This window comes from Neopelma chrysocephalum, unplaced genomic scaffold (assembly GCF_003984885.1).
Source record: "Neopelma chrysocephalum unplaced genomic scaffold, ASM398488v2 Primary Assembly neopelma1_22b, whole genome shotgun sequence".
NCBI classification, from domain to species: Eukaryota; Metazoa; Chordata; class Aves; order Passeriformes; family Pipridae; genus Neopelma; species Neopelma chrysocephalum.
Genome location: NW_020897690.1, coordinates 5763319 through 5785463, shown reverse-complemented (window position 1 = coordinate 5785463; position 22145 = coordinate 5763319). Strand labels below are relative to the sequence as shown.

Genomic DNA, 22145 nt, shown 5'->3' with positions numbered 1-22145 from the left:
TTGAGGCTATTAGATCAACCATTACACTGTTCTGTCCTAGAAGAAAGAGCCAGCCCTATCCTGCTTGTGATATGCTAGTTTGTTTCTAGTTTTCCTTTTGACCAGCTTATGTTATTTTCTACCAGCCATGAATATTATTTCTGAATTGCCTGTTGTGTAAAATACTAAAACTCATTAACACCAGACTGAGCCATTTTTTCTTTACTTAGAGAAACTAGCTCCATGGCCCACTGATGTTTAGGAGAGCCTCACACTAGCTTCGGTATGCGTGTGTGTGTGTGTGTTTGGTCTCTACACAAGAGTTAAACTTGCAAGAAAAAGAAAATTCAGGAGATGCAAACAGGAAGAAAAGTAGTTGCATGAAGTGCCACATTTTGGAGAAACTCTTGTTGCTATTTTTACTTTTCTGTGTTGTACCGCTCTCTCTGAAGTTGCTCTCTCAGCAAACAAGGCCAGGATGAAAGACAGGCTGATTAACAAAATGAAGGCTGCTGAAGAATCACTGATGCAGTGGGTGGTGATCTTTCCCTGAGCCAGCTAAGTATTAATGCAGCAATGCAGCAGGAGAGACCCAAAATGGTCTCTATGTACAGTTAGTGGAAGGATTTAGGTATGTTCTATGAGTAAAATTTGTTCAGGATACCATGGTCAACAGTAATCATTTAAAGGTGGAAAAGCTGCGCTCTCCATCTCAAACTACTTTATCTTTTGGGGGTAGAGATTGCAGATGCATCTAAATGTTTGCAGGGATTTCCTCATTCTGAGATACTCTACAAATATTGTCATTGTTTGCCCACCCAGTTGCCAGAATTTCTTCCTGAAAGATGGAAAGGTGGATGTGACTTTTGACTACTTTCTTTTGAGGGGCCCTAAATCCACATCCCTTCTATTGGGCACCTGTGCTTTGCAGGGGAGGGAGAAATGTTACTCTTCAGTTAAAAGCAAACAAAATGACAAATGACAAATAGGTCTGCTGTGATTATTACACTGTTTCTGAGCTGCTAATCACTTCAACAAATTGCAAAAAGTGAGGCACTGTGCTAAAAAAAAAAAGTTTAAAAATCCTCTTTTCTGTCCTGCTTCATAGGAGTAAAAATGAAGCAATCCCTTCAGGAGAGCTATTACCAGCTGTGTGCCCATCCAACCCCCATGCATGCCCTGTACCACTTGCTCAAGGAGGAAGGCAAGCAGGGTGGGGATGCCTTGTGGTGAGATTTCCTTTACCACAGGTTCCGTTCTCAGCTATGCTTTTATTCTAGGGCTTCAAAAAATGGAGAAGTAAATCCTGCTGTTGCAATTATTCAGAGAACTCAATCCCAGAGTGGTACCAATGTACCAAGAGGTTGCAAATACAAAGTGGGGACATTTTTCAGAACAAGTTCTCAAAAAGCCACCTGAAATACAAAACAGAATAGGCTGATCTCAATTAAACCTTTTTTGTCCTTAACAAAAGTGTTCTCCTCTGCTACCACGTGCACAACAAGTAATATGAGAGCTTTTCCATCCTTTGGAACCTACTGTTTGTTTTTCTAAGCCCAAGATGCTCCAGCTTTAATACAACCCCATCACTGACTGTGCTGTGGTCACCTGCAGTGCATGAGTTGGAACAAGTAACTGGGGAAGGATAAAAGCTTGAGTTCTGGCACTGCCGCTAAGTTTAGGCTTAAGTGATAAGATTCCCCGTGACGAGATGTCAGGGACAAATGGCCTGGGAGAGACCACCTAAGTCAGGACCAGCAAAGGTTTCACAGAAAACGGACTGGTCTAAAACTGAACTACGTCACTGGTGTCTCCAGCCTGGGGTGAAGCTGATGCCACACTATCTTTGCTGTTACTAGTGTGAACTAAACTGAAGTGATACCTTTCTATAAAACAGAGGAAGTTCAAGGTTTGGGGCTGTTCCAGCTCTTGAAGATATAAAGTCTGTGTTAATGAAACTTTCCCATTTGACCATTCAGATGCCACTCTGACAGTCATACTCCCATCACCTGAGACTTTAACTGCTGAGACCAAAGCCCCTTCACAGGGGTAAGTTCCAGTGAACCAAGGGATCCCCCATTTGACTCCTTACACACAGCGCACACACAACAGACAAGTTTCCCTTGCCCCTCAATCCTAGGTTTCCCATAGCAGAGTCCCAGATGTCTTTTTTCTTTAGGTAATTTAGTTGCGGTGCAGTGACACAGTAACAGCTCAAGCTGGCTAAGAGGGATCCTAAACAAAGGAATCCCTGGGCTTTTATACCCTTACAGTCTATGCACCTGCTCTTCAAGCACCTTTTGGCCCAATGGTGATTTGTGGTCTGGGGTCTTCTTACTGGGTTCTACAGAGTCTTTGTGGGACTGGCCACCCCCCAGCCAGCCAGTACCGCAGGTCTGGCTTGCCCTTTCTTAGGATTAAATGTCAGTGCCTCTGACATTTCCCACCACCCAGGGCGCAATGTGCAGCTTGCACACCAAGCTACCTGCACTAAGTATATTCCTCAACATTTGGCAGAGAAAATCCTGCCAGAAATAACCTGTGGTTACCTTTCTGTAACACCATTTGGAAGCGAAGGCACTCCCTGAATTTCATACTCCTGCCTGCAACATTATTTGCAGCAGCAATTCCTTATGTCCACCAGTCCCTGCTAAGTGGTGTTCTGCAAGAAAGCCACAGAATCTTGTTAAACAGTAATTTATAGCATTTTAGGAACTGATGAAAAGAATGCATTGTAGGTGAGGGGGAAATGCTGAGACTTGGCAGTGTCCTGGGGATGGAAGCAACTAAGTCAAACTGCCTTAGAGAAATGCGTGCATGCTCCTTTGGGAGGTGCCTTAGACAGGGTCCAAGCCATCTCACAACTAAAGCTACCCATCTCGCCCACAGTTTGCTGGAATATGAGAGAATGTCTTCAAAAATGCCTTTGGCAGAGGGAAAAAAAACACATTGTCTTTCAAAATATTTGCGATCAGTACTGTCAAGAATCATCTCAGAGCAGCAGAAAAAAACACTGCTGATTGGAGCTGGAAGAAGCAGAGAAGACTGGGGGAGAAGGCCAACTCCTGAACTCCTTCCAGCATCTGGAGAAACTGGAAGCATGGTTTACACAGTGAAGATCAGTAAAGTCCCCCAAACTGAATAGTCTACAAGTAGAATTATTAATGTGAAGGAGAGGCATTTATCTACAGACATCCTTTGTTTGACAGTGTGACCTGAGAGTCTAAAATGACCCAGGGCTTTTACTCCATTTCTAATAGTCTACCTAAAGGGAAAAAAAGGGATTTCATATCTTTATGGAAATATTACTAAAATATTGTTGTGAATCATCTTGTGATATCCTTTGCCTGGGATGGAAGACATATAGCTGAACAATGAGATGAGTTTCTTCCCTGTATTTCCTCCAACATTTAAGAAAATTACTACTGAGGAAAAAATGCTTGATTAACAAGTGCTACGGTAGAGAAAATTGGAAAGGTCTTGTGACTTTGGCATAGGCATTAGAATGTTGTATACATCTATTTGGCCAATCTTACAATTTGTTCACATTGATAAAAATATTATATAATTGATGTGTAACCTATAGTAAGACATAAGGTTTTGATCCTTAGCAGGATTGAGCATATTTGTTGGTTATGCTGGGGATAACATGAGATAGCTTCCATGTTATTATGGTATGCAGATTGCTTCTCTTTAACAATTTATGGTAACAATCTGAAATACTTCTGAGAGAAACCCATGGGATTTATTCATCAAAGGATGAAAAACCCATCGTCTATTCTTTGCTGATGACAATGACCTCACTGGATCACAGAGGAATAGGTGTGAAAATAACTAGGAAGAAAGAATGAAGGAACAAGCAACCAGACATGAAGATTTCTTATAGAAGGAGAAAGACGGTAGGGATATTGAAATCAGTTGAAACTGCAAAAATATTTCCATCCCAGTCAAGAGCCACCGGAATGTGCTGGACCCCTCAAGCAGTGGGAAAATTTAGCACTCAGCTATGTGTCACTGAGAAATAAATCTAAAAAGTAGAAATCCAGCATTACTCAATAGCTGCTCCAGCAAAACAACATTGGAGTCTAACCTCAAGAGACCCCTACTCCCACTGCCCTCCCCTAAGACAGAATCAACTATTCTTATATTATTCCGAATAGCTACTTGTCTACTCTGTTCTTCAAAAGATTTATGTATGCTTTTTAAGTTAAAGCAGCACTCTAATTCACTCAGCGCTGACTCACCCAAGCACTCTTTCGCTGCTTCATTGTCTTGACTGTTGCAAAGTGGGTTTTTCCTAACTTGCTTCTTCCTAGTTTCTGCTAGTTTGCTACCTAATCTACTTCCTAATTTGCTTCCTCCATTCTGCAGTCTAAATTCATGACACCTTGTGAACCACAAAGGTAGAGAAGAGGACTTGAGTACTGCTCTTACATATTCATCCTCTCCCTCAAATGAAGTAGTTCCAGTTTCTCCTATCTTTTCCTTATTTTCCTATTTCCTAGCCCTCAGAGCAGTTTGGTCCCTCTCCTCAGGACTGTAACCAAACAGTCTCTATCCTCCTTGAACTGAGATGCCTGAAGGCCCTGTCCTGCCCTGGTAGGTTTATTAACCTCAAACACAGTGCCTGAATTACTTTCTGTCTCTCCCTTTGATCACACCTGATGGCAAGCTGCCATCCAGCTGCCTCCAGCCTCCTTTCTGAAAATGTGATATTAAGCAGCCATTGCTCAGCCTGTCTTTGTGAGTATTATTCTTGCTAGAGCATAGAACTTCACATCTCATTCTCTTGCATTTAATTGTTTCCAGACTGATTCTCCAGTTTGTCACTATTAGCTTGAATTTTGATTCTGTCTTCCAGAATATGTACACTCCTGGGAAGCCTGGCATCTGCAATTGTAATGAGCGTGATCATATCCATTGTAGGATATTAAATACCATCTAGGATATTAAAGTATGTGTTGAATAATACCAGATCCAAGGCCAAGCCCTGCAAAATCATGTTTGACCATTTTCTTATCTTTTGATAACAAACCACTTGGGAACTACGCAACTGAGCACAATTTTCAAGATTATATTCATTCTGTAGGGGTTTCATCCAGGATAGTTTGCTTCCTCCCTGTGAATTGAAATAATATTTTGCTATGAGAAGGTAATGATTTATTTTCATAGGCCAAGTATTACTGAAATGGAAAAAGGCTGTCTTAGGAGAGGCCAAAATCACCTTTGATGGGCTGGTGGGATGTGCTAAGTATTGTAGATTGCAGTGACACACCTAAATGGACAAAGATACAACTTACCTCTAGGGCATACAGTGGATTCACTGCTCATAACAGTGGCAGGGAACATGAAAGGAGATCAGTAGGGCATCAACAACATGTGCTGTGGTTCCTGCAATGTGTGTGTGTGCTGGGGAATTGAGTACAATGCTGTGCACAGAGCTCTCCCCAAGCCCCCAAACCGAGGTGTCCAAGATGGATGTGGACAAGAGCTGGGCTGGGGAAGCACCCTGTGGTTCTTTAGCCATCATGCCTTTTGAATAGCTCAAGTGCATCGAGCTACATCCCAAACTGGCACTGCAACCTGCCTGGCACGAGAGCGCAGTTTTCCCACAGGCCAGCTCCTACACTACCTTGTCTCCACTGTCTAATGTAATATAGGGGTCCTCAGAAAACACTGTCCTCTCTGCTGGGTGAACAGTTCCTGGAGCCTGCCTTCTTTTTAGCTCTCCAAAATACATGATGTGTATTTTATAGCCTTGTGAAGATTTGTTCACAGGGCTCCTAATGGCTGTGAAGCCGTGTGGAGTGAGTCATGTCTTCTACTGGCCTGGCCTGCTGACTCTCCTTCTGGACAGTAAAAGAGAGAATTTCTCCCAAGTTTTCTCTGGAACCGAATATCCCTATTAAAATAAAAAACTGTTTAGCTTTTTGGCAAAAGTTTCAAGAGTTGGAAAGAAAAAATTACACTAAGCTCAGTCAGAGACTGACACAGACTGTCTAAACATAATCTAAGTCCCTGGAGTTCCTGTAACTTGCAAATGAGTTAACAACTAGAAAAGTTATTGTAATTCCATTCTTCAGGTTTCTGAGGAGCATGTTTTGCAGGAGGACTGAAACTGCAGCAATATCTAGAGCAAAACTTTTACAACTAGTCCAAATCCATGTGAACACTCACCTTTCCCAAAGTGATCAGTGTCAACCACCTTTTCCTAGGTTCTCTTTCATACTATCTCCACCTCAGGGTCATCTGCCCTTCCTTTACCTCTTTTTTTTTCCTTCTTGTTTTCCACGTAGATTATCCCCCCAAATGGAATCTCCACCATCAAAACAGCCCCAGAACAAAGCAAGGGACTGACTACCCCCTCTGACACGCAACTTTCCGTATCTTGAGAATCCTTCTTACACTGGAACAGAAGGAGATGTGAATAGGGCAAAACGGTTTCAGACACCTCCCTGATGCACCAGCACAGCAGGGCAGAAAATTATCAGCTTGTCTCTCCTGCTGCTTGTGGAGATGTTTGTAATTTAAGGTAGGGATGAATTAAAACAACCTCGTCCAACATTTTGAAATGGCACAATTTTTTACACTTCTTTTTCATTAGGAATGCCCTGTATCTGAAGATAAAACGTCAGAACACTTGACTTTTCTACTGGATCAGACATTCTAATAAAGTAAGTTACAGGGGAAGAAGAGTAAGGTTGGAGTAATTTAAAGAAGCTGCTCTGAAAGTTATCTCCTCTTACTTGATCCACCCTTGTTTTTAACATTTCCCCAGGCTCCCCCACTTATTGTTGACAGGTTATGAGAGGATGGGTGGTGGCTTTTTCCGAGAGCAGCATCAGATGTGGTTACATGAAAAATACGCACGTTGAGAGCTCTGCAATGGATGCAAAACTGATTAGGGGCTTTTTTTGCTCTGAAGTGGGGCTTCATTAGACAACAGGCAAAACCAAAAATGACTGTGTTTTAGAACAAGAAGCTCAATAAGAAAAAAATACATTTTGATGCAAAAATATGGCTTTGTTTGTTTCATGGAACATTCTGAGTTGGAAGGAACACCCAAGGATCATCGAATCCAACTCCTAAGTGAATGGCCTGTATGGGGATCAAACCCATGACCTTGGTGGTATTGGCACCATGGTCTAACCAACTAAGCTAATGTCAGGGGCTTCTTCTAGAGGCAGAGAGGAAAATAAGCCCCAGAGATGCTACAAAACAAAGCAAGGAGGAAGGCACTTTGTTAGGCTGGATGGTTGAGATCAGTAAGCAGCAAAGGCACGGGCACACAGACTTCCAGGGCAAAATTATGCTGCCCCAAAGGCAAACACGGAGCAAGGAGAAGGGGGGCCTGGGTATCCGTGTGAGGCGGAGTGGTTTTGTCCATGTTAAATTATCCTGTCTTGAGGGAAAGAGCTCCGTGCTCCCTGGGGGACAGGCTTCTGGAAGAACATCACATGCTGCGAGCAATGTAGGTGAAGCTGCCGTCAAGGGACAATGTGGCAAACAGGAACGAATCAAAGCGACTCTTCTTTGTGCATCTGCAATGGAGGCTGAGTCATTACCATTCATCACCAGCCCGACTGGTGTGTTCATTCTGGTGACAGTTGTTTTCGGGAGAGAGGACAGCTTTTGATGCCTTTTAATTCCTGAAAATAAAAGAAAAAGGGCTGTCAAGGTAACAGGCATCCGGAGAGGCTGACTGAAAACAGTGGGTAAGGAACTAACTTTAAGTCCCAGGGAAATGCAGCACAAAAGGGAGCTGCCACAATAACCAGGACAGTGTGGCTTGCTCCTTCACTTTTATGCAGGAAGCAGTAAATGGCTAAAACTTCCCATGCTCAGTTTGCAAATAAGCTTCAATCACAGGACAACACAGGAAAGTTAGCATTGCTGTTGTGGGGTATTTTCTCTGTGATTCTTCCTAATAGGCTTATTAGGTTTGAGCGCTCACATCTGTATTCGTAGCATCATTTATCTTGCAACTTATCCAAATCAAGCCCAAAAGTCTTCTCAGCAGACCAGGAGCCTCTTGTGGCTCACCCCAGTCCTCAGAGACTGAGTGCTCCACAGCACCCCAGGGCAGTTTAGCCCTTGATTTTACAGGGGCCCAAAATTTCTGCCAACCACCTCCTGCTGTTTCAAGGAAACCATACGGCAGTGGCTGCCCATTGCCGGGACTGGCTTTTGCCGGGAAACTTTAAGGCAAGATACACCCTGTGGCTGTCTTTCCTTCAGCACTTCTCCTTTCCCTCACCCCCAGCACCCATTTCACGTGCTGGCCCCACAAGGCTTTGCAAGCTCAGCAGTTCCCAGCTCTGAGCCTGGGAGGCAGCATCTGTAGAGGTGCCGACCTCCTCTGCTGGCATCCCCTCCCTCCAGATTAATTCTTTTCCTCTGCAGCTTTCATATCTCCATCTCTTCTCACACCTCTCTCATTTTTCTCTGCTTCCCCTCATCACCCCATAATGCTGTTTCTCTCTTTTTATGACTGTCTCCATCTACTCAGCACCGTGGCAGGACGGCCTTACTAAGGCAGAGGGATGCTCCCATGAGCACAATAGGGAGCAGCTCTAATTAGAGATGGTCCTTACCTGAAGAAGTCACTTCAAATAAGCAGAGCAGGAAAAAGAGTCAGGGAGGAAGTCTAGAAAGAAGTGACTTCCCAAAGCCTGTCCAGTGGGGACAGAAACAAGTCCTCTACCTTACCTATTGGGCCAAACTGTCATCTTTACTCTGTGGGGAAATAGCCAAGGGTAATTTTAAAGCAAAGCAAAGATCAAGGGGACCCTCCTAGAAAGAGTTCCTCAAGGAGTCTTGCTGATGAGGCAGAGAAACAACTGGGCAGTCAAGCCATACTGCCCTACCAAACAGAAGCCCTAGGATGTTCTTGGCTTCTACCACATTCACCTAGGAAAATACAGCTTTCCTACCCTGGCAAGGCAGCAACTCCTAGGTTGTGCAGCCAAGGCACCTGATGTGACAGTGAGGGAAAGGCACAAGATCCATGGGTCGCAGCACCACTTTCCAGGGACCCTGCATCCCGAGGAAGGATGTGCTTGAATTGGTCAGAGGATTTTCACTTTCCTGTGATGATCGAAGTGCTGCCACAAGATTTGGTAATGAACACAGCCTGGGCCGGGGTTAGGTTAGGTGCTCCAAATGGACTTGTCCCATCTTTGGTCTTGTCTTCTCTATCAGGAGTAGTTCAACTTGTGCACTACCTTGCAGAAATCCACTGCTAGAGCTATTAAAAAACTCCATATAATAACTAGAGATGAGGTCATGATATCTGCTTGTGATTCATCATCCGGAAGCTGCAGTGAACACGACTGCTGTGCTGGGAGTCTCACTTCCAAGGGTGTGGCGACACATGCAATTACTAGACTGACTAATCACAGCTTAGTAGAGGTTTACTGTCATTACATTCTAACTTCTGGTAGCAGCGATATGAGGGACTACCTGTGCTAGGCTCCACAGCTGTATGTGGACAGACATACACATGAAATATCCTTGAGTGGACTGATGAAGACAGCAGGGCTATGCAAGGCTCAGACACTACACCTGAAGGCCAAATGTATTTTTGTGAGAGTTTGGATTAAGTTTGTTTGTAGAGAAGGTCCTCTCATAAACTGAGACCTGACACAAAGGAGTCAACTTGATGTATAAAGGTCAGGAAACACAGTGACTGAATGGACCAGTGTGATGACAAATTAGTAGTGACAGAGACATTCAAATTATATGCCTATTATTGGCAGACACTGTTTGATGTTGTTCTGTTGTACACCTGATCAGGAAGGTCCCTAGGTTTGGTAATGCACCACAGACTCGACTAAGTCTAACTGCGAGAATCATGTCCCTGCTAAGGCATCTGCCCAAGGGACAATTGCCATCACCTTGGCTTTCCAGCTTGTCCAGGTGTCCATTGCCCTGGGTCACCCCAGCATAGGTGAGAATGTGCTGTCACTGCTGCTGTGCTAAATAAAAAATTATTCCCATGAATACATGGCACTGAGAGAGATGGGGGTTTCCTGTTGTCACACTGTCCCTGGGGTGAAAATGAGTTGCTTTGCAGGCCCAGCACGGTGAGTTGTTCTCTGGCTCTATCTCTACCACCAGAAAACATTCACATTCATATGCAAAACCCTTACACTCCGGGCTGACAGGGCTTCCCTGCTACAGCATTCAGCAACAGGGCAGGGTGCATTTTAAGCCTGTCCTGCCTGCCACTGCTCTCAAAATCAACTTCTCTCTCAACAGTAAAGACACTCGACCTCAAAACGCATCTCTAAGGCGGGCTGTAAAAACAAGAGGCGTTGTTTGTATGAATGAGATTGTTTTCGTAAGTGCAGATGCGGAAGCTGTTACCACCAAAATGTTTAGGCAGCTGGTAAAAGGAAATAGTCGAGCTGTAGTGTAGGAACCAGTTCAAGCACTCGGCTCTGGCTGCTCCCTGAGCTGTGTGCTTTCCACGATGCAGCACGCCCAACAAGATTTGACTGCACCCGGAGAAGAAGATGATGCCTTTGAGGAAGGTAAAGTCATCTTTTATTAAACTAATCGTTCTCCTACTCAGACTAGAGGCCGGTTTCTAGCCTGGGTGGTATTTCTTGAGTAAATCTGAAGTTGTCTATGGGCTCCAAGGTCACAGGATGACCAGACTTTCTTTTTCTCCTGAGAGAATGGAGAACAAAAGAACTACAGATACAATAAAAATACTTTTCCTCAGAAAGGAAGTTACTGCAGAAGAAAGGTGGGGGGACACCTAGTGTGTTTTCTACAGTGGCTGCACTGTGCAAAGCAGCACGTTGGGCATTCGACACCACAGGTGCAGCTGTCATTAAAGTAGTAGGAGCTCTTTGCAGGGGCTAAAGGTGATTTGCTACTTAAATTATCTGAGCAGAATTAGCGTCCTCCTCTCCGACTGCCACAACCTGGGGTACAAAGCCAGTGTCATAGTTTCTTATCCCTTACACTGCTTCTGCTGGTGCTTGATTCCTCACTGCTTGCATCCTGTGCCACCGTTTACATGTGTACTCAGTGCTAGCAGATCAAAATAGCAGAGATACAGATAGGAGGACTCAAAGAAGGAGAAAGAATCTGGCCCATGGTGTCTAATTTCTGCCCCTGCTCACTGCTCCCCTTTGCACTTGAGCAGGGGCCAGGGGGAGAACTTGCTCATGCAAATCTTCTCCCGGCCCCCAGCCCTCCACAGTTTCCAAGGGAGCTGAAGGCACAAAGAGCTGCCTGGATCCACTCCAAAGACTGTGAACCTTTAAACTCACTTTCAACACAGCTTCAGCAAGCCTCATTTAAACAAAGCTCAGCTGCGGTTGGTATGGAAAACTTAGCAGTGAATAGTGCCAAATCAAGTTATCTGAGCCCCAGTGAAAGGCACCAACTCTGAAAAGAAAGCAGTTTGAATGATGTACTGTCTGTACTCAAATACATTTCTCACGTCTATATGCCCCCACTCTTCACCCTCTGTCCCAGTCTGGGCTCAGAAGGGCAATGAATTTGCAGAAGGAAGAGGGCAGAGCATTTGCATTATGGAAAAAGTGCTGATAGTCCAGGGAACACCTGATGCCATTGGGCAAATCAACTAGCATTGAAAGTACCCTGTTGCATTCCCTGCATTCTGCACTCAACACAGGTGGATACTGCTTCCCAGGATAATCATCCGCGTGCTCTTACTTGATATGGACATTTTCAAGTGCTCTGAAGAGCTGGTGGGATTTTGGCTTCATTGCTGTTTCTGAAACCTTTAGCCTATGTTCTTAATTAGAAATGTAGGAAGAAAGGAGAGAAATGTGTGCAAGTTATTTGACACATATATTGTGTTATCTGAAGGGAATGATACACCATTTAAAAAATCCTTTTCAGCCTCTCAGCTAAGTTGTTTCTGGCAGGGCTGATCCTGCAATAGCTAGAGGAGGCTCTGCTTTTCAAAGGCAGGAACATTTTAAAAACCTCTCCATGACCCTGCTTGGAACAGAAGGTTGGAACAGATGACCTCCTGAGGTCCCTTCCCACCTGAGTTATCCTAAGAGGCTATGAGTTGGTGACAGCCTCTTCAACTCACCTACATGTAACTGGGAAAAAATGTACCCCAGCTTCTCTCTCAGACAGAGGGTCTGTTGGCTCCCAAACCTGCCAGCCGGAGAGCCCAAACAACATAGGCACAGTGATGGCCTTCCCCTTCACCACCCTCTCCTTTTTTTTGAATGGGTTAGCAGGGAAACATTAACTTTTTGGCTGCTATTTCGGGAGCGCTGTTGACCCTGGACAACCCAGCTCTCTCCCCTGGGCTGGGTGGGATCTGAGCGGGGAGGAGCAACGCCTGTTTCGGTCACAGGGCAGCCCCCTCCTGCTCATGCTGCAGAAACCCAGGCGCCAGCCAAAACTTAGTCACAGGTTTTCAGGTCAGATGTTGAACTCTCAGCTCAGTGCAGACCACAGCTCTTATAGCATGGGCTATTTTTTATTATTTTCCACATGCAGATTGATTTGGAAAGTGGTGATGGCAGATCTCTGTCCACCTTTTGAACTTGTCCCAGTGCTTAGCTACTGTCATAGTTAAACACAGCTGCATCTTATTTCTTCTAGCACTGATTGGTCTAGTCTTTTGAAGTTAGTTTTCCTTCTTGTCCAGGGAGAGCTAAGATCTCACTATTTTTTTTAATATAAATATCTCATTTACTATCTCCAGAATGTATTCAGACCACTCCTATCCTTTGCCAATCAGACTGTTATCATAACAGTTTCCTTATAAAGTTTTAATCTTTTAAGCATTTTCGTGTTCTTGAGACCAGTTCCTTGGTGGACACCAGCATGGAGCCTAGTGCTCCCAAACTGTTAGACCAGGGACAAATCCAGAATTTATGTGATCTGTTCACTCATACTTTATAAATATATATATATATCAGGATCAGTTCAAGGGTCTGCTTAAGTCTTTTCAGGTCCCAGCATCATGTGAGGGTCTGCTCTTCACCAGATTTTTCTCTATAATCTCCAAGTCTTTCAGAGTCAAATTTTTCAGGACATAGTCAATGCTATAACTATGGCTTGTCTCCTTTGCTCCCAGCTATGCCCATACTAGAGCCAGATGAATCATCTCACTTTCTAAGTAGACTGTTCTTGGAGTGATTTACCACTTCTCCAGGCATCGTGCCATCTACATATTCAGTCAATCACTGTTTAAAAATTTCCTTTCAGGTCACTGAAGTGAAAAGAGTTCAATCCCATAGGGAAGAACCAATCTTTGTATGTCCTCACTAGAAACTGGCATCCCTGATGATTTCTCAGCTGTGTTACATCTGTCAAGATCTCATTCAGTACCAAGTCTTATTTCTTACAGAATTCCAAGTACACTAACAATGCAATTTTCTCGGAAATTCTAACAAGTGCCACTGCTTGTATTCCATCTCCTTTAATTTTGCTTGTATAACTCTTACATCAGGTACTCCATAGGAAGGCCAGGACCACTGCCAGGCTATCACATCATTAGTGACACAACATTAACTCGTAGCTCTCTGGAATTCCTCTGGTGTTTCAAGTTTTTTGAAAAATCAACAAGAAGTTCCTTGAATAAATCTTCTCAAAACTACAGTTTAAAATTCTCCTTTGGGAAAGATAAAGGGGGAAATATTTTCCCATTGATATTGACTGTAAGCTGGCACTGATATTTTCCCACATGCAAACCAAAACATTTGTTGAAAACTTCTGTATTTTCTTCAGCATAATTGATAATTCCAACATTTTCATATACTTGGGCTCTAGTAAGCATCATTTTTCCCTATTATACATTGAAATGGCAAGTCACCGGGCTGGGTGTGACCAAGTATGCTGGAGTTTTTTTCAGAAAAAAATCAGGTTGACTCTTGCAACAGGTATTCAAGGCTTCAAAATGTTCGTCCTCAAAGAAACTTTCTTGTTTTCTGATAACAGCCTTGCACTGACACTGTGCTCTCTCCTTCAAAGGGTCTGCAGAGGCTTTGCAAGTGACTGTGCTTAGGTTTGGTGAAGCACAACTCCCTCTCCTCTGCAACCTGGCCAGTGTTTAGCAGGGCACAGCTGTAGTATGCAAAAGTTTCAAGAAGAAACTCTTTTAGCCTCTTGAAAGCACAGTCAGTGATAGGTGTTGTTTCTTTTATGGCCTTACTCACTATGTTAATTCAAGGCAAGTGTCTTCAGTTAGTCTTACATTTTTCTTAGGTCAAAACACCTACTCTGGGAAAAATGTTGTTTAAATTTTAGTGACTCTAAGTGCCTTTAGATTCTGAAGTTATATTTCATTAAAAAGAAATCCCTTCCTCTAGCAGGAGGTTTCCCCTCATCACTGCAGCCAAACAGGCATGGATTTTCCCTGGCTCTGTCTAAGAGGAGGAGCCAGGAACGCTCCTGTGGCTCCCAGGCACAGAGAGGGAGGGAGATTTGGGCACAAGTCAGCTCTCTTGGCAGATTCTGATTTCCGCGGGAGGAGACCTGAGGGCTCACATAGAGGCATGATGCCATTGCCCCAGCACAGCCTCTGACTGGGGCACAGCAGGAGCTCCTAGGTCAAGGAGACACATCTATGCACAGAATTTGCAAGCACTCGACAAACACGGCAAGCATAATGGTCCAAGTATCTCGTTAGCAGTGATCAACATATTCAAACTGAGAATGCACAGGAAAAGTAGAAATTAGGCTGTGTTTTGTCACAGATCTTTTCATGCACCTGCTCTACACTGATCTATCTTCACATCTCTACTTCTCACCTCCTTTATGTGCCCCCTGGTTGCACCTGGGGTAACCATGACCAGCCTCTCAGACCATAGCTGATACAAAATCCCATGCACGTTTCCAAGGCGTGGTGGAAAAAATCAAAATTGTCCTTTTCCTTGTGTTCAGTGAGAAAGCCCGTGCTCTAGTTCAGTAGACCTGAGCTCCACTTTAGATGGTGTCCTGCACAGTCTCAGAGTCACAGGGTCCTTTCCTTGCCCAGGACTGATGTGCTGTTATGGCACACAGATACATTCCAGCACTGCTGTCCCAGAAGAACAGTAACTGCATCAAACTTTTAAGGTGTGCTTTAAAAATGTGCCAGATGCCTTTACATCCTTGTAAAGCCTGCCTGCTCCTATAGGAGAGAAAGGAGTTCTAGCTCTGGGGTTTGGGATCAGCACTGAGGTTTAGCTGAAATGAAAGATAGCTGCTGTACATGGTTGTATGCACTGCCCGCACAGAATGAGGTTAGAGAAAAATGAGGATAGAGCCTTGGATGTTGACTTAAAGTTGAGACATACTCTTTGTTCAGCAACAATTCAGGTTAAGCCACTTTTCTCTTCCCCTAAAGCAATACAAGACACTATGCTTCTCTTGGGCATACATCTGCAGTGACTTGTCAAAAGGTCACACAGGGACATCCATGTCACAGCTTGTCTGTGACCCGTGGGACCAGGTTTCTTTCCATGCCTTATCTAGCTCTGCTTTCGTGAGCCCCATCAGGTATGACCCCTCTCCACAGAGCACATCAAACTGGTGCAGCTATAAGCAAATCATGTCTTCCAAGAATATGCATGCGTGCATATCATTACGGGTATTCCAGCAGATGCCTACCTCAGAGATATACAGAGATACAGTTTTTCCTGTGTTTTCATCCCAAAGAGTGGCTACTTTTTATCCAGCATACAAATGCCTAATATCTCAGAAGGCTGTTGTAAGGATGAGCAACCTTGCAATGTATCAAGCATGGGAGCTTCTCCTTCCTGACTGCTGGGAGAAAGTGGATCAGTGTCCTGAAAACATTTACAGGTCCCACCAGCCCTACTTGTCCTTTCAGCTTATCTCACGTTCCTGAACATGGAGAACGCGTGTGCTGTACTTGCTGCAGCTCTGAGGATAAGTCCCATCACCAAGGCAACAGTGTCTGTTTCATCCAGATAGATAGATTGTAGAGAGATATTTGGCCTATAAACTCAGATTGAAGCACCTTTCTCCAAGAGCATGATCAGACCTATTTAACACACAGTACAAGGCCATCAAGGAACAGAGGGTGCTCTCTTATGGAGCATTTTTTCTTATTCCTGTTTACACTGAATGCTCTGCTCACCTGCTCCTCGCAGCTGCTTCTTTTTGGTTGTGATCCATGGGTGGACAGAGAGTTATGCAGACTGGGGAGAGAGCTTTTTGTGGTTGGAGGAATCAGTGCAAGACACCCATCCCCACCCTAGGCACCCCCACACTGACCCACCCGCAGTGCTCCGGCCCGTCAGCACTTCCAGCTGTCCTGGGCAGCTGGAGGGCTATTTTTAACAGGGCATCCTGCTCCATATATGAAGCAGGAAAGTTTGAGTCCATGAGGCCCGAAATGAAAAAAAAAAGATTGAAATGAGAGACACTTTGTTCTCTCTCTATTTTTAATTAAAGATCTTTGATCTTCTTGGTGTTTCCTTCTCTGTTTCTTGAAGATAATATTTTTGGTTCATATCTGTTGACAATATTTCTAGATCACTAATAATAACAACATGAGGGGAAAAAACAGGTCAAATAAACAAGTGGCATTTAACCAGCCCTCAGAGAAAAGAGGAAGGTATGTACAAGCCAGAGAGAAACCACTGATCAGGTGTGCTTGGGGCGTCTTCTAAGCTTGCAAAACAAGTGTCTTACTAAAGTCTGAAGCAAAATTTCCTTTTCACGCATTTTTCCCCTCCTGTTTTTATATAGTGTCTTTACAAAGCTCTGTGAAACACAAGCTTTTTGTCGCTCAGTCCCATCATTAAATTCACAAAATAAATGTGGCTTGGCTAACATGAGCGGATGGTGTAAACAACTTCACCCCTTTAATAATTCGAGGCACAGCTCAGCTGCCTGTGAAATGAGCTTCCGCCTGCCGGGATGCTAAAACCAAAGGCTTGTGGTTGGTATACCAAGGGTGTGACAGGCACAAAACAACTGGGTCAGGAAGTGCAGAGTTAAAAGACGAGGAGTAAAAACAGTCTGAGAGCATATATTAGAGAGAAAGAGAGAGAAAAGAGCGGACAAGCACTTGACAATGTCACAGAGGCACTAAAAAGTTGGTGGTGGGAAGGTTTCCCAATAGTAGGATTTCTCCTATATCTCAGATTTGCTTGTGAGGGTAAGGGGTGTTGTCAGGCCTCACAGAATTTTAAGCAGTATGTTCTTGATCTGGCATCCAAGAGTGGAGAAATAGTTTGAAGTAGGGGTTTATGTTGTGAAGAGTCACTGGTATTCCTGTGTCTTTGGCAACTGGAAAACAGGTGAAGAAAAACTGCTGTGGAAATCTTGAGCATAATAAGCTTAACTCTGCATAACTTCCAAGGGCTGACATTGGCTTACTCTGGTTTAATTGTAGACAGTCTGGGAACTGGAAAGTTAAGAGATCCAGAGCTTGGAAACGATACCTAGAGTTCAAATGGTTGGTAAAAAGATGGAAAGACAAAAAGTGAGGTAGCAAGAAAGAAAGCCACAAAGAGTGAGAAAATAAAGGGGTATTTTGGGGAAACCCCTGGCCTTTACTGCCTATGTCACAGCATTGCATAAGCCTGCCTAAAATAGTCACAACCCATCTCTCAGAGAGCAAAATACACTCAAAGTAGCCCAGCTCAATAAATGCTTAATCCCATAAACCCAGGTGAAATGACCACCCTGGGAAGCAAAACCCAAAACTGCCCCCAAAACTCAGAGCTCTCTGAAGTGCCTATAGCACTGCACACAAGAGCTTGCAACAGCTCTCCTTTCATCACACCAGGCTGCTCCCCGGGCCAGCCCTGCCTTCCTGCCCACCCCGTGCCCAACCCTAGGGGAAGTCACACACAATGATGAGCTTTTGTGCAATACCAGAGTGAAAAGCCCTCTGATGTCCCCTGAGGAGTGTGCCTATGGTTCAGGTATGGCAGCAGCCAAGCAGTGATCCGGGAGCTTTCCTGTAGGGGTGTCACAACCATCTGTGGCAGAAAAGAGAGGGATAGCCTTTCTTGGGGACCTCAGTGGGATGGCTAAAAGCTCTGTGACTTTATTTTCATAGACATTAAGTTTTCAGGGACTCCTGCAGGACCTCAGGGAGATGAGCTTATAAAATCTCACATATTAGCCCTACGGCTCTCTGAAGTTTGTGATTAAGATGCCAATGGCTAGCAAGGCTGGCCAGTGTTCAGGCTCTACAGCATAAATGGAGCTTTGCTCACATCCTTCTCACTGCATGGTAGCTCAGGGCAGTGGAAGGGCTCTGTTGTGAACATGGATGTGACTTACTTGACACCGTGTTCATTTTAGCAGGGTAGTTGTGACTATGTAGAAGTGCAGTTTGCCAATTGAGAGCTCCTGAAAGTTTTGAAGTCTCACTCACTGTGTTTTCTCATGCAACCAGGAAGAACAAAAAGTAAGGACAGGGCCCAGGTAATGGCACAGAGCTAACAGAGGTAGCACCGAGCAAATAAGACTTTTTACTGCCTTGAACGTCACCACCAGACCAGAGGTCACTGTGGTTTCTTAATTCTGGTAATGTAAAGAGCGGAGCGAGCACAGCCTGCTTCTTCTGGGGAACCTGTGAGTTCTGGAGTGTCATGTGCAGAATCTGTCCAATTTATAAATTGAATCATCCAGGAACTTAGGCTTACGTGAGGAATGAAGGATTGGGCCTTCACACTGAACTAACAGATTTCCTTTTCTTAAATGTCTTGGAGAAAAGAGAGATTTTATAGATGTAGATAGATTTGAAACTAGATAGCATTTCTGAGATCCTCCTACAAACACATGCAAGGAATGCCACACTAGCAGTCCCAGCATACATTTAACAAGTGAAGCACTTTTTTTTTTTTTTGAGAGGGGTGGGAATGTTGAAAAGAATCCATATAAAAATATTCTCAAAGAAAAATGAAGCCACAGGAGGAGCAGAGCACTCCAGCACTGCTGAGCTCAGCTCTGGAGTTGGATGTCTGTAGCTTTTTTTTTAATTTCCCTGTTGAAAAGCAAGCAGCTCGGGAGGTCCTGATGTGCTCTGCCTCTTCTGGCACTCTGGAGAGCTTCCTGCCCACTCTATTCCTGATGCCTGTTGTGAGCCAAGGAAGAGTTAGCTTAATCAGCAACACCAGCCCCTGATTAGTGCCAAGTTTTTGTCATTAATCACTTCAAAAATCACTGCACCGAAAATAGTTCCCAGGGTCAGATGTTCAAAAACTGGCGAGGTTTCTCTGGTGTCATTTAACTTTAGCCGCAAAGCTAGACCACACCCCTAAGAAACACTTTTTATTTGTTTTACATTACATATTGTTTGTAAATTCTTTTAATTCAAATCCACTCACAGCCCCAGTGACATGGTATGAAAAGCTGCTCTTCACCTTTCCTAGAGGAAAAGATTTCTCCAAGTGGTTAAACACCTCCAGGTGAAGGCAGGCTGGACCAACAAGCAACCTGTATTCCCTCAAGACATGAGTGGGTGTACTGGTCTCAGGGTTTAGTCGTGAGCTTCTCTGTGTTGTGGACCACCCTCTCTCCTTTGGAATTTCAGTCCAAATACTTGGCAGATGCACTTGGGGCTCATTACATTACAGAGGCATCATGTTCATTGCGCTCCCCCGAATGGCATTTTGTGTGTGCTGCACTTGTTTTATATTTGCTATATTTAAGCCACAGAAATATGCGCTGATGAGGAAAAGAGGGAAGTGGTGGTATATTGGAGGCAGAAAGGGAATTAAAATCATTTCTCAATGCTGCAATCCTCTGTGCAGAACCACGGACCAGGAGAAGGAAAGAGGAGCGTGGTCTCTGACTGCACCAAGGACCTCGCTGTGTCACCCATACTGCTGTGTATCTGGGAATGATTTCAGGGCAAGTCTGGCGTTACATTAGTGTAACTGAGGGTGGAAATTGCCTGGAGCCTGTGCCCCGGAGCCTCCTTCTGGGTTTCTATCGTGAAACTGCCATGTTAGGGACATGCAGGAACACAGGTGCACAGCACTGCAGGATTCATGCATGGGACTTGATTTTTAAATTGTCTGGCATTATTCGTGCCTTTTCCTCCACTCTCAGACTTTGCAGCCTTCTCCTACCTGGCGACCACTTTCCCCAGACCATGCCCATCATCCCTGCAACTTCTCCCTTCTTAACCATGACCTGTGGAACAACTACTGAGCAGGAGGAAGGCAGTCCCTGTTTCTACACTGCTGCTGGAGATCAGGCCAAAGTCCTGAGTGCTCCTGACCTGCTTTTTCAGTCATGGACTTAGGATACCTTTGGTGGTTGCTGACATGTCCCGTAGTGTCTTGTCCCATATAATATAATCCTTCCAGGCCTGCTCTCTGCTTCATAGCATGGGGCAGACTAGTATGGGGCTGGAACAGCCATGTCTGAGACTACTACCCAGAATGTGCTTGGGCAAGTACAAAAAAAGGTTTTCTCCTCCTCTGTGCTTCAGAGCTTGCCCAAAATTTGCCTTGCAAGTGCAGGTGAGGGTACAAGGGGAGTCTGGAGATGAACATGGGCTGGGGCCACATTTTAACAGCAGGTTTCAGCAGCAGGCATTACTGCCTGGTAGCATGGGCAGAGATGGCTTCAGTTCCTAAGAACCCCAAACACAGCAGGGATCTCAGCCTGTTGTCATGTTGGAAGATGAAGGTTGTGGCAGGGAGCCAGGTCTGGGCACTTGAGAGCCAAGAAACAAGAAAGAGGCAAGAGATTACCTAGTGATTCAAGAAGATCCCAATGAGGAAGCTAGGAACATATTGACTTTCTGTCTACAAAGCCAAATCCATTCCTGGAGATGGCCTTCTTGATCGTGTTGGTTGTATTGGGACAGGCTGTCCTGAGCAGGTATCTCACATGCTGCAGACCCATGGAAAGCACTGGGTTCTACTCTCTGCTCTCCTCTGGGGGAGGTGGTTTCATGGCTGTCCAGCAGCAGGATTTAAGCCAGCCCATCACCAACCTTGTCTGACAGTCAGGCTCCCAAAAAGTAGGCTAACAGCGTCATACTTGTCTCTTCAGATCTCTGATCCCTCCTGTAGCTTTGATCATTGCATAGCATAGCTGACTTCCAGCTGTCCAGGAAAGCAAAAATTAGTTTCCAGCAGTTTTCTGTGTGCCTTAACTAGAAAACAAGGAATGCTCTTGAAAAACAAGAGAGGGAGAAAAAATAAGGCTAGAGCTGCTGTACTAGACAAGCCATCCACACACTTGGTGTGCACTTAAGAGCGGCTCAGCCAGCTCTGGTTGCTAAGCAGTCTGAGAAACTGGAATGTGCTTCTCCCTCCAACCCTGCATGAACATTGCCACCCAAAACCTGCTCAGAGGAGGCATTGGGGATGATTTTGAAACAGGTTCTGGGGAAAAAAATGCAATTGGTGGCTCATTTGTCCTGCTCCCTCAAGTTACATATGTGAGGGCAGGTAGGGTGTATGCTTGTGCATACTCCTTCGGAAATTCAAATGATGCCAGAGGCACGCACCATCGGTGGGAAGTGTTTTTGATCTGAAGGCAGCTATCTCAGACCACCACAAATTCAGCAAGGTGGGACAAAGAAGAGATAAAAGAAGGATTACTTGTGGAAAGGGTTATCTCGTGTAGTATATGAAAAGATAAAGGTGACTCCCCTTTCTGTCCCTAGCCCTTTTCATCTGCATCCATAGCTGTTCCTCAGTATACCAAGTGTGTCCTGACCACCATGCTACAGGACACAACCACTGCATTATTTATTGGTCATTCCCAAAGAGCATCTGGCCAGAAGTCCCAGAAGACTGAATTTGTTCCTGAATCACTGCAGAGGATCATTGCTCGTAACTTTTTCCCACAAAGTACCCTGGAGCAGCAGGTGGAAATCTTTGCAAAAGCAACATCATGAGAAATTAGGAACTTGAGGGTGGAGCAGCAACACTGTGATGGGAAGTAGAAGGGGGGAAATGGTTGCACAGTGGTTAGAGGATGTCAGCAGTGAAAAACAACTGGGTATCAAACTCTTTTAGAAGGAGAGCAAGTGTTACAGGATGACAATGAATGCAAGCTAAATGTACTGGGCAAGCTCGGCTGACAAAGAAGGTGTAAAAACTGGAACAGAGTCAATACAAAGAGCAGCATGGGCAGTGTGTAGTAGGAGAATTGTGGCAACACTTCAGTATGTTTAGTTGGAAAAAGTAATGGTGAACTTGGTTATGATCAGCGATGATCAGCAA

The 22145-nt window shown here is 44.6% G+C and overlaps 1 protein-coding gene across 1 annotated transcript in view; it reads left to right on the top strand.

The window, feature by feature from the left end:
- The first annotated feature begins 10334 nt into the window (after nucleotides 1-10334).
- RIPOR2 (RHO family interacting cell polarization regulator 2) overlaps nucleotides 10335-22145 on the top strand; it is a 68673-nt gene continuing 56862 nt past the window's right edge. The window contains exon 1 of the mRNA XM_027678723.1: nucleotides 10335-10514. Within this exon, the coding sequence (XP_027534524.1) occupies nucleotides 10454-10514 (61 nt within the window). The 5' untranslated portion in view covers nucleotides 10335-10453. The remainder of the gene's footprint in view (nucleotides 10515-22145) is intronic.